Consider the following 13,306-nt stretch of genomic DNA (forward strand, 5'->3'; position numbering starts at 1 on the left):
CTTCTCTCTCTCTCTCTCATTTTCCTTTCAGGCACTGTAGTTTGCAATACTGTTACCACTTTACTTCCTTTCAGCACTCAGTTCTTGTCCAGAGTGATCATTTCCAACTATTGTTGTCATCTTGGTCCCTTCTCTGTCCTTAATTGCACTTCCTTTACCCCTTTGTGTTAAGCCTCCTACTGTGGATCATCCTCCTGGTCCTTAGTTTGTATTGTCTCTGGCATCATTGTTTTTTTTTTTTTTTTAATTTTATTGAATTACCTTGAGATAGTTACAAGCTTTCACGTTTGGGTTGCAATCACACAATTATCAAACACCCGTCCCTCCATCAGTGCACATTCCCCACCACCAATATCCCCGGTATATCCCTCCTTTCCCACCCTCCCCCTGCCTCCATGGCAGACAATATTCCCCATACTCTCTCTACTTTTGGGCATCCTGACTTGCAACACAGATGCTGAGATGTCATCGTGTTTGGTCCATTATCTACTTTCGGCACACATATCCCATCCTGACCGAGTCCTCCAGCCATTATTTTCTCTATTCCAGTTACCCTCTCCCCTTTGCTCATGAAGCAGTTTTCCAGCTATGGGGCAGTCTTCCTGGCCTTGTACCTACTGTCCTTGGATGTCAGCCTCATGTGATGTTATTTTATACTCCACAAATGAGTGCAGTCCCTCTATGTCTGTCCCTCTCTTTCTGGCTCATTTCTCTTAGCATGATACTCTCCATGTCTATCCATTTATAAGCAACTTTCATGACTTCATCTCTCCTAACAGCTGCATAGGGTTCCATTGTGTAGATGTACCAACGTTTCTTTAACCAGTCATCTGTTTTAGGGCACTTGGGTTATTTTCAGATTTTGGCTATTGTGAACAGTGCTGCAGTGAATATATAGGTACAGATGTCATTTCTACTGTGCTTTTTTGCATCCTCAGGATATATTCCCAGAAGTGCTATTGCGGGGTCATATGGAAGCTCTAGTTTTTGAAGGACTGTCCATATTGTTTTCCAGAAAGGCTTGACCATTCGGCATTCCCACCAAGTGTCCCTTTTTTCCCACATCCACACCAGCAGTGGTTGCTTTCGTTCTTTTGAATGTGTGCCAGTCTCTGGTGTGAGATGATATCTCATTTTTGTTTTGATTCGCATCTCCCTGATGACTAGTGATGTGGAGCATTTTTTCATGTGTCTTTTCGCTATTTGTATTTCTTTTTTGAGGAAACTTCTGTTCATTTCTTCTCTCCATTTTTTGATGGGATTGGAGGTTTTTTTTCTTATAGAATTCTACTAGTGTCTTGTATATCCTGGATCTTAATCCCTTATCAGATGGGTATTGGGTAAACATTCTTTCCCATTCTGTGGGCTCTCCTTCTGTATTTTGATCACTGTTTCTTTTGAAGTGCAGAAGCTTCTTAGTTTGATATAGTCCCATTTGTTTATGTTTGCTTCCACTTGCATGGTCAGTGCTGTTTCATCCTTAAAGATGGTTTCCTGTCTGTATGCCCTTGATATCTTTTTCTTGTCTAACTGCTATGGCCAGGACTTCCAGTACTATATATTGAATAGGAGTGGTGAAAGCGGGCAACCTTGTCTTGTACCCGATCTAAGAGGGAAGGCTTTTAGTTTTTCCCCATTGAGAATGATACTTGCTGTGGGCTTGTGGTTGATGGCTTTGACTATATTGAGGAAAGTTCCTTCGATGCCCATTTTGCTGAGAGTTTTCATCTTAAATGGGTGCTGGATCTTGTCAAATGCTTTATCTGCATCTATTGATATGATTATATGGTTTTTATTATTTCTTTTATTGATAATGGCATCATTGTATTTGACCCTCTCTCTGACTTGTTTCACTTTCCATGTTCACTCATGTATAAGCCAATTTAATGACTTCATTTTTCTGAACAGCTGTGTAGTGTTCCATTATGTAAGCTGTACCATAGCTTATTCACTTTTTTATTCACTCATCTGTTCTCTTGAGTTGGGCACTTAGGTTGCTTCCAAATTCTGGCTGTTGTGAACCGTGCTACAATGAACATTGGAGTACAGATGGCTTTTCTGCATTGTGCTTTGGGCTACTGGGCTATATTCTCAAGAGCTGTATTGCTGGGTTATGTTTCAGAAGCTCAGTTTCCAGTTTTTTGAGGACTGTCTCTATTGTTTTCTATATTGGGCCAGTGGGCAAACTCATGAGCAGTGAGAATTCCTTTTTCTCCACGTCCACACTAGCAGTGGTTGTTCTTTTTGGATGTGTGTGCCTGTCACGTGGGATCATATTTCATTGTTGCTTTTATGTCTCCCTGAAAATTAATGATATAGAGCACTTTTTCATGTGACTTTTTGGTCATTTGGATTTTCTTCTTTAAGGACATTTCTTGTTCATCTCTTCTCCCCATTTTTTGATGGGGTTGCATTTATTTTTTCTTGTAAAGTTCTTTTAGTACCTTATATATCTAATATGTTAATCCCTTATCAGGTGAATGTTGGGTAAATACTTTTTTCCATTTGTGGACTGTCTTTGTATTCTGGTCATTGTTTCCTTTGAAGTGCAGAAGGGTCTTAGTTTAATGTATGTAGTCCCATTTGTTTATCTTTCTTTCATTTTCTTGGTCACTACTAGATTTTCATCCTTGAAGATAAGATCCCTTAACTTCAGTGTCATGGAAGGTTCTGCCTATGTTCCCCTTTATGTACCTAATGGATGCAGGTCTGTTATCAAGGTCCTTAATCTATTTTGATTTCATTTTTGTGCATGATATTAGACAGAGGTCTGAGTTTACTTTTTTTGCATTAGCTGATCAGTTTTCCCAGCACCACTTATTGAAGAGGCTTTTCTTGATCCACTTCATGTTTTTTGCTCTTTTATCGAAGATAAATTGATCATATACTTCAGAGCTTCTCTCAGGATATTCAAATACATGCCACCAATCTGAGAGTCTGTATTTATTTCAATGCTATGCTGATTTGTTTTTGTTTTGGCTTTTTGAATACCATGCTGTTTTAATTACTACTGCTTTATAGTACAGTTTTAAGTTGGGCAAAATGATACTTCCTATCTTCTTTTTCCCAAGGATTGCTTTAGTTGTTCAGGGTGGGTGGGTGGGGGTGGGGGTTCCATATGAATTTCAGGAGTGTTTGAGATATATATATATATATATATATATATATATATATATTGCTTTTTGGGTCATACCTGGTGATGCTCAGGGGTTACTCCTGGCTCTGCACTCAGGAATTACCTTCGATGGTGCTCAGGAGACCATATGGGATGCTGAGAATCGAACCCGGGTCGACCGCGTGCAAGGCAAACGCCCTACCCACTGTGCTATCACTCCAGCCTCTGTTGATATATTTGTTTAAAAACTGTCATGGGTATCCTTATAGGGACTGCATTGATTCTGTACAATGCTTTGAGTAGTATTGCCATTTTGATGGCATTAATTCTCCCAATCCATGAGCAAGGAATGTGTGCGTTTCCATTTCCCTGGTGTCCTTTTTTATTTCTTGAAGTAATGTTTTGTGACATTCTACTTTTAGATAGATAGTAGGGGAAACCTGAAAGTATTAGCATTGGTCTTTGTCTTTTCCCTTGGTGTGTATTTTTGTTTTGTGTTTTGCTTTGGGGAATTCTAGATTTTTTGCAGGATGTTAAAATATATGGCAAGGCATGTGTCTCTGCTGAGTTCCATCTTCCACCCACCTCTTATATTTATATCAGTCTTTTTTCTTTAATGACTTTGGGTTTGTGCTTTGGTTCCAAATGTTATGACTTAGTTACTGACTTGCTTTATTTTAACAGATAAACCAATTTCAGGGCACAAAGCAAATACAATTACAAATGTATGATATTAATATATAATTGCTAATAATTAAAATATTTTTTGTTTCTTAACTATTTATTTCTTCCCTTAGTTGCCATTGTTGTGGTAACAGGGCACTCAGAGTACTTTATAGTGCTGGGGATTCAAACACGGGTTGACTGAAGACAAGGCAAACTGGTTCCTGTTTCCTGAGGTCCCTGGTTCCTGAGCTAATTCTTAATTTTTAATTTTCTGCCTGATAGCTGCCTTAGATTTTTCTAAAAAATGTATAATTTGTTCAGCTTTCCTAGTTTTCAAAGAATAGAGGGAAGATTGATGTTACCTAACCTGCAGTTGTTAGAAATGGAGGTGTTTTAAAGTCTCTAAAGAGTTAGAAGTTGAGTTGGAGCAATAGATAGGGCACCTACTTCCCTTGCGCACAGCTGATCTGGATTCCATCCCTGGAACCCATCCCTGGGACCCATCCCTGGGACTCCATATGGTCTCCCAAGCCCTGCAGGGAGTGATCTCTGAATGCAGAGCCAAGAGTTAGCTCTGAGCATTGCTGGGTGTGACCACAAAACAAAGCCAACTGTAGGATAACATAGCCTCAGGTAGTTTAGGTTTATTGGGTTACTCCCGTTACAGTGCTTCCATTCCTGTTTATTTGTAGCTTCTTTCTTAGTGTTCTGTTGACATGTAAACATTGTTTTTCTCTTCTCCTTTAGTCCTTTGCATAGTTTATTCAAAGCAATGTCCTTTTTGTATGGACACAGGAAGACTTAGCAAATGCTACCTGGGAGTCATTTGACTCTACATCATATTTTCCTTTTAGACATCTGTTCTTTCGACCTAAGCCTCAGCTGCCCTTACTTCCTAGCACCCCCAAAAGCACAAGACGGACCCAGGGCAAGTGGTGAGTTGTGTGCTACCCTGGCATCGAGATGGGCCTGGCCAAAGTGCCTAATGCTTAACTATAAGTTAAGAGATTGATCATGGACAAATGTTGTCATGATCCAAACAGTGATAACTAGATTTGGACCCTGCTAGGGTGAGGAATGATTAATCTGGCCTGAGTGCTGTGGTCTGAGTCTGTGGCAAGATGTTGCCAGGAGAGCTGCCTTGCAAGCCTCAATGTATCTCTTGCTATGTCCATACAAAAATAACTAGTATTGAGATGTTAATAAGTGTTTGGACTAAGGAAAGGAAAAAAACCTGAAGAGTCAGGAAGGGCTTTGGAATGCCCTGCCCTCAGGAAGGGCTTTCTTATGTTGATTTTGCTACCTGGCTGGGTGTAGCCAAGAGGACAAGGTGGGAGAGAGAAGTAGGAGGAGAGACAAGAGAAGTGACAAAGGCTGCAGTAGATCCAGAGAGGCCGGAGCGGAGAGTGTGGGAGATGGGAAAGATGGAAGATTGAATAAACGGTAACTAATCAGCAACCAGCTTGGTCCTCGTTCTTCTCTTGCTGGTCCTTGGCCAACGGCCGTCCTGATCCAGCCCATACACAGTGGTTCCAGAGCACCAAACGCGGGTGGTGAGACAGAGCCGCCCGGAGAGCCCACGAGTGCACGCGCCCGTCAGTGAGCCTTAGTTTTTTACAGCCAACAAAAAGTGCAGAAGTGAAAAAAAAAAATTTCTCAAAGTGAAGAAAATGATAAACTGCATGTCAATTTTTTCCCCCCATTTTCCACCAGGGTTTTAAAAAAGTGCCCAGGTGGTCAAGAGGTGCTGGGGATTGAACTCAGGGCATTATCTGTGCTAGGTATGTGCTTTTCTACTTGATTTATCTCCCTGGATTAATTTTTGTTGTTTTGTAAGGTAACTATTCCTAAAAATAAGAATGGTGCTGGCACATTGAACTCTTCTCAAGGGAATGTTTGGGGAGATACATATTTTTAAACCTTTTGCTTCCTTTATTGTTGTTGTAGTGCTCCACGTTTGCACAATTGGTTGTATGTATGCCAGAGATAGAAGTTGTTCTGGGAACCACAACAGCTGTTAGGGAGATTGGATTCTAGGCATTAATCCCTGCAGGGCAGGTGCTGTACCACTGAGCCACATCCCTGAGCTCCTGGGAGATGACTTTTTTTTTTAGTCAATTGTTTATTTATTCAGATAGTTGGATAGGGTGAAGTCCTTTTAAAAAATGGTTGTTTTAGACTGTTATTTCAAAAATAAAATGATTTTTAAATGTTACTTTGGGGGAAATTATTTCTAAGACCAGAGGACCTTTTCTTTCTTCTAGGCTATAACTGAGGTGCACAGGACCATTTCCTGAGCTTCGGGGCTCACTCCTGGCAATGCTCAAGACCATATGTGGTGCTGGGGAGTTAATAGGGGTTGGTGTGCAGTGCACTTGTGTTAACCCCTTCACTCTCTCTGGCCTCAGGATCTTTACAAATCTGAGAGTAGATTTTAAATTTTCTGTGGAAAGAATATAATTAAACTAGATTCTTTTTTGTTTAAAATAACTACCTAAGAAGTGGTGTTGTTGGGGCTGGAGCAATAGTACAGCGGGTACAGCGTTTGCCTTGCACGCGGCTGACCCAGGTTCGATTCCCAGCATCCCATATGGTCCTCTGAGCACCACCAGGGGTGATTCCTGAGTGCAGATCTAGGTGCATTGCCAGGTGTGACCTATAAAGCAAAAAAAAAAAAAAGGGGGTGTTGTCATGCTATGATTTCCTCAAAGTGACCTATTTATTCTGTTTGTTTTATCATTTGCAATAATGCAGTATGCAGTATGAAGGCATTTTGGTCTCTGGGAATTGGTGGGGTTTTTATATTTAGGTACAGGTGATCAAACTCATGTCCTTATACGTGGGAGGCATTTGTTCTTCCTCTGTTCCATTCCAAACTTACATGGGAGTTTTGATGCTAAGGCTGAGTCCTTGTACAAGTTGAAATTATAATGTCATATTTGACTGAACTATCCTATAAATATCATAAGATATATTAAGCAGGGAATATGTTTCTATTTTTACTCTCATCAAAGAACTGCCTTATGATTCTTTACCCATATCATCTTTTTTCCTTTTAAATTTTCACAAATTTTTTATATACTTTTATGAAAATATCATAAGCATCTGTGTTTTTATACACTTATGTTATTATCCTTGGAGGAAAATGCTGACAGTAGAATTACTCTAAGATTCATGTCCCTGTCACTCAAAACTGCCGTGTTATGACATTTTAAATATGTGGACTTAGAAATAGTTGTTGATAAATGATTATATCATTGTGGTTTTTGACTGATGTTTATGGATTCTTTTTATAGCTGATTCATCAATCTGAAATTGTTACTACTGGTTCTGATGATCCCTGGAAGACAAGACGAAACAAGGCTGACAGTACAAAATCTTTAAAAGGCAACTCAATTGGACTTAACATGTTGAACAACAATAAGAAATTGAGGTATTGGTGCTTCAATTATACATTTCTACAGAAAAGTTAAAAGGACTTGATGCCATAAAAGGATTTGATGCCAAGAACTAATTGCCGGGAGGCTCAACCTGTACTTTTTTTCTAGTTTTTCAGTAGGGCTAAGGGATAGGGAGAACTTAGTGTATTCTTTGAATTGAATTTTGGGGAAAGGGTTGATTTCAGTGATAAATTGGTTTTGAATGAAAATATCACAAGAAAAATTTTAGTAGGTTGGGATTTCACAAAATGAATTTGCTTTCTTGTAATTAGTAAAGTTCTTTTTGTTTGTTTGTTTGTTTGTTTTGGAACCACACTCAAATACTCTCAGTTTAGCCCTGGTGTTCCTTGAGGGGCAATATAGGATTCCGGGATTGAAACCTGGTTAGCTGTGTGCAAGGCCACTGTACTGTCGCAGCCTCTTATAGTTAGTAAAATCTTGAGAGTGGTCATGGCTTTGGGGAATGTTTATTAAGATTATCAAGATTAGGGTCTTAAAATGTGTGTTTCTTTTTATTCCTCTTGATAGAGCTCATGTTTCTTAGTGGTTGTCATAGTGAAGTACTGTTTTGCTTTGGGGATTTTCTTTCTAGGACCTGTTAGGCTTGTGCTCTTATTGAGCTAATTCCCTGGCTTTTGAATGTGATTCAAATTGATTGAATGTGTTCCTGATGTGATTGGGCTGTTTTATCTCCAAGAAACAGAGTTGGAAATAATTTAATTTTTACTTTGTCAATTAATTAACATACCTTTTATATTTTGGGAATTAAAGATTCTAAAACAGAATAACTATAGTCGGTGGCAAAGACTGAAGTAGAATTTAGGACTCATGACTTTTGGCCTAGAAGAGAACCTTGTAATACTTATTTTTTTATTTATGTTTATTTTTGTTTGGGGGGTCCATGGTACTCAGGGGCTTCTTATGGGTCTGTGCTCAGGAGTCATTCCAGGCAGTACTCAGAAGTGAATTCTGCTTGGCCATCTGCAAGGCAAGGACGTTAACCCCTATACTCCTGTATAGCTCTGGTTTTGGCACATGTAGTTTCAAAAGTAACCCTGAAGTGGAAAATAAGGAAGAAAAGTATATCAGAATTTGTAGGGAAATGTATAGTGCAGTACATTGATTTCTTGTTTCCTGTTTATTTGGTTTGGTTTTTGGGGCTACACCACGTGATGCTTTAGGTCTTCCAGGGACAGTACAAGTGATGTTCAGCGAATATGCAGTAGTAGGAAACCTCTACTATTTCTCTGGCATGAATTTTGGGTTCTTGATTTCTATTATGTTCTTTTTTTTTTTTTTTTTTTTTTTTTGCTTTTTGGGTCACACCCGGCAATGCACAGGGATCATTCCTGGCTCATGCACTCAGGAATTACCCCTGGCGGTGCTCAGCGGACCATATGGGATGCTGGGACTCGAACCCGGGTCGGCCGCGTGCAAGGCAAACGCCCTACCCGCTGTGCTATCACTCCAGCCCCTCTATTCTGTTCTTTTTCTTCTTTCACAAATTAGAAACTTTTCAAAGATGCGTTCAGGAAGTAGGAAACTCCCCCAAAAGACGATTTAACATAATAAATTCATTTATCTATAGAATTGATTTACCTATGTCTTTTAAAAGTTTGTAGGAGCTCGGATTTTGCATATGTCTATGCAATTCTTCTAATCATATTACCCTTTGTTTCTTGAATCTGCAGTGATAACACACAAAATGCTTCATTATGTTCTGGAACTGTAGTTCATGGTAGACGTTTTCAACATGCTAATGCACAGACAGTAAAAACAGCAGCCCAAAGGTAAGGGTTCTTATTGTCCTGTTTAGTATAGTCATACTATCTTTAATCGATTTTCAGTATATTTCTTAAACCACTTTTTTCCTCTTGGATCTGTTCTGTATTTTTACTGTCTCCAAGAAGGTATTATATATGAAAGAATTAAAGTCATAGAACTTTATATTTTCAATAAATCACATTCTGTATATACTTAAGGTATTCTTTTATATTATATTTGGCTTAAATTAATACAGTTTTACAATATTGAGCTTTAAAAAACATTTGACATCTTCAGCTGGCAATTTAGTTATGAATGAGACTGTACTTAATTTTTTTCCTAAGGCTCACAGAATTTCAAAATTGAAATTTTGATGAATTTTATTTCTGTTTACTTAAGTATATTTAGATTTCAATTCAATAATTTTTGCATTGAATGTTTGTGTAAAATTATGAAGTTTAGTACATATGTTAGATGGTATTCTTAAATTTTTTTCAAAAGTTTATGCAGAGGTATCCAACCTTATTTGACCTTACTCCCTTTTTAGTTGGGGGGGGGGGGAATCACGCAACACTTCACCTGAAAATCTATGTTCTTCGAGTGAACAAACAGAAAGTTCCTCTCGTCTCCACCCCCGGTTGAACCCAAGGGTACTACCACCCTTCTGGATACTGGAACAGTCTAGGGACCCAAAGTAGAAACAGTGATCTAGACTACTGTTTCTTTAGAAAGTGTCCTGGCTTTTAGAAATCCTTATGAAATTCGCTGTTTACATAGATTTTCTATAACATAGACCTTTCTACTTAAAAACACTAAATCTTATGTATTAGAATAAGGAAATCGTTTTTGCTTATATATGTTTTATGTTACTTTTTACTTAAAATACTTGAGCAATCCAATGAAAAGACAACTCTCTGCACTTTCCAAAATACTTGCTTTGCCCTACTGTAAAGTGTACAGATCATGCTCTCCGGCTTCCTTGATGGCACAGACATGAAAAATATATAAGAAAAGGGAAGCAGTTGGGAAAAGCTACAGTGTTTCTCACATACAAATTACATTAATAGACTGCATTGCTGATTTAGATGTCTCAATATTTAAAAAAGTCATCTCTAAATACTAATTTAAAATTTATAATCAGTGATACATTCTGCAATCCAGCTTGTTGCTGTTGAAGTTAATTGGAATTATTTGCATTCTACTTGTTCTCATCACTCCTCACTGGCAACATTAAAAAAACACTTTTCCCAGTCCAGAAATTATGTTTTTTATTTTAATTTAATGACATGATACCTTGCATGTATATCATTTCTTATCTGTATGAAACATTAGATTCTGTTAGTAGTTGCTATTTAATGGTAAAATACTATACAGAGAAAGAACCTGGGTTAATTTGTCTTTAAATAAACAGTACTGAGTGAGGGATTTGACTCTTCATATAATACTTACATGAGTGTCTTGTGTGTATGAGACTTTGATTCAGTATTTGGCGGGGGCAGGGGTGAGGGGAGAACTGAAGGAAAAAGGCAAGCAAGCAAAATAAGGACAATTCTGAGAGGTCAGCAATGTGGCAGCTCAGTAATAGAAATATGCCTTACATGGGTAAGTCACTTGATATGATCACAAGACTAAGAGGAATCGAGGGAGGGAGGCAGAGAGAGAAAGAGAAAGGAGGGAAGAAGAAAGGAAGGGAAGAAGGGAGAATGAGATAGAAAATACTTCATGCAGTAAGAAACATTATCTTCAAAAATTTAAAGAAGGTTAAGATGGTTACTACCAAACTTGGTTTAATACTAGTGTTGGGAAATTGCCTGATTGAATATATTGATTTTTATAGCTTTCCTCCAGGTTTCCCCCACACACACCCCTTTTTTTTAATTTAATTTTTTTTGGGAGGGAGGAATAGTTTTGAATAATTAGTGTTTGTTTATTTATTTATTTATTTGCTTTTTGGATTACATCCGGAGATGTACAGGGGTCAATCCTGGCTCTGCACTCAGGAATTAAACCTGGTGGTGCTCAGGGGACCATATGGGATGCTGGGAATCAAACCCGGGTTGGTCACGTGCAGGGCAAACGCCGTACCCGCTGTGCTATCACTCCAGCCCCAAATTAGTAATTTTTGATAACAATGTCAGCATACACTTCAGATGTTTAGAAAGAAAAAAACTAAAAAGTGTTAAAAGATCATATTAGCTACTATTTGGGAAATAATTTAAGATTCCATTTTTTTTTTTAAACTGTTATTCCAAATGTTCATTAATGTTTAAAAAGTAGATGGTTCATTTACCAATGGTGATGGCAGAGGGTATTAATAGTATGGAAAAAATAATGGCAAAAAATTTAAACTTTTTAAAAACAGTTTAAAACTTCATACCATATCCATCCCTACCTTTAGATTTGCTTTAAAAAAAAACACAATTTTATTGGTTTATGCTTTATTTACATTTGAACTTTGGTTTTATTTTTTTATTAAAGATAGACTAAAAGACTGGTAAGGGCCATAAGGGAAATGAATGCTTGCAAAAGCTTATATAATCCATAAATGTGAAAATGGGCTCCTGGAGTAACCAAGATTTAATTATTAATGAAAAGCACGACTTTGAAAGAATTTTTGAAGGCCTAGATCAGTTCATGGATACCAGAATCAATCTTTTTTACTTCCTTTAAATTTTTAAAAAGAACTTTAGTACAGCACTAGTTGAGGAATGAAATAGTCCAAGAAGAACGTAAGTTAACATTTTTACAAAGTTCTACATTACTAATCTAATAATAGTTTTGCCTCCCCATTTTTTAAGCTTTAAAAGAAAAAAAATACAAGCTTTTCTTGGGGAGAACTTAGTATTAAGTTAATATAGAGGAATCTAAAGGAAGTGCCATGACTTGTAAATTAGGTATGTCATAATGCATCTGTTTACGATGGTAAGAAAAATAAGCATGAATACACATGTGTATTCATGTATTTTTATGTGTAGATGTTTGTATTTGTTTTGTTTTCTCCCCAATTCCCTTGGTTTGTTAGAGAATACCAGATATGTTTCTTCTGTTAGTCTGTCCTCCACCATTTTCTTTACTCTGTACAGGTGAGTTTAAGAAAACAAAACAAAAACAAGAGTACTAAACTTCACTTTTGGGTTACAATGATATAGAGCTGGAAATTATTATACTTATGTTCTGATGCATTATTTTTAGTTTTCATTTTATATTTCCCAGAAATAAATATGTAAAAGACTAAATTAAATCTTTCATGTTACATTTTAACTTTAAAAGTGATAATATTAAATTTTACCATTTGTTCAGCATCAATTTGTTTTTTAGATTCTTATTTTTCTTTTCAAATCAGAGTATAGTTCCTAGATTCTTATTTTTCTGATAACAAAGGTAAAGTTTCAAATATTCAAATTTGGTATTTAAGTTCATCATGTTCCTTACTTTTGAAAATATTTTTAAAAGTAAGTTTTTAGTGTTATTTATATGAAACCAAGTGATTATTAACAGCTTTGTTAGGATATTTTCTTGGGTGTTGCATGTGAAAGGGTATGTTTCAATATGAATCTTGGCATTTTATAAATTATGTTCTGCTTATAGTTCTGAATATTTCATTTTTTCATGTATAGTAGTTCTAGAATATAAATTTTATTCTAAGCGGATAGTATTTTGGTAAGTGTACTCTTAGGCAATTGGTGTTAAAAACATTTCAGGTTATGTATGAACTTTGGAGAAGGCTTTTATACATTGGACTTCTGTTAGTGCCAGCATTTATATTCCATGTAATTTCCGTGTACCCCAGTCAATATGCTGCCTAAGACTGGTGCAGGTGTTTCAATCTTATAAACTTTTCTAACCTGGAGAAAAATAATCTGTAACAGAATTGGAGTCTATGAAAATGTTAAAAACTTTTAGGAAATTGTGACTTTCTGGAGGACTGTTTGTATAACTACTCTAAAATAACTCTTTAAAATGTTGGACAGTTAAATAAAGTTCTTTTAAAATGTTTTTTTATCTTTGTACCTCTTTTTAAGTATGTTTGGTGGTAAATTCTGTTGACAAAATTTGAAAAGCAATATACATCTTTGACCAGATTAAAAACATGACATGTATAATGTATTAAAAACATATAATCACATTAAGGTTTTGCTTATTGACTAATTACTAAACTACAATTATATATTCAAAATGAGGTCTTGCCTCTTACATTTTTTTTCTTTTTTTATGTTTTAAGCACTGTGGACCAAAAGGAAAGGTAAGCTTAATATTAATGAAATTAGAGCATGGATATATCAGTACAATGACAGTTTATATGCTTTGAAACACAATCATT

The 13,306-nt window shown here is 36.7% G+C and overlaps 1 protein-coding gene across 3 annotated transcripts in view; it reads left to right on the forward strand.

Annotated features, from left to right (window-relative positions):
* SENP6 (SUMO specific peptidase 6) overlaps nucleotides 1-13,306 on the forward strand; it is a 109,142-nt gene that overhangs the window by 26,394 nt on the left and 69,442 nt on the right. For all 3 annotated transcript variants that reach the window (XM_055137234.1, XM_055137237.1, XM_055137235.1), the window contains 3 exons: nucleotides 7,078-7,214; nucleotides 8,913-9,011; nucleotides 13,208-13,228. In XM_055137234.1, coding sequence (XP_054993209.1) covers nucleotides 7,078-7,214; nucleotides 8,913-9,011; nucleotides 13,208-13,228 — 257 coding nt within the window. The remainder of the gene's footprint in view (nucleotides 1-7,077; nucleotides 7,215-8,912; nucleotides 9,012-13,207; nucleotides 13,229-13,306) is intronic.

The sequence above is a fragment of the Sorex araneus genome, chromosome 4 (assembly GCF_027595985.1).
Source record: "Sorex araneus isolate mSorAra2 chromosome 4, mSorAra2.pri, whole genome shotgun sequence".
NCBI lineage: Eukaryota > Metazoa > Chordata > Mammalia > Eulipotyphla > Soricidae > Sorex > Sorex araneus.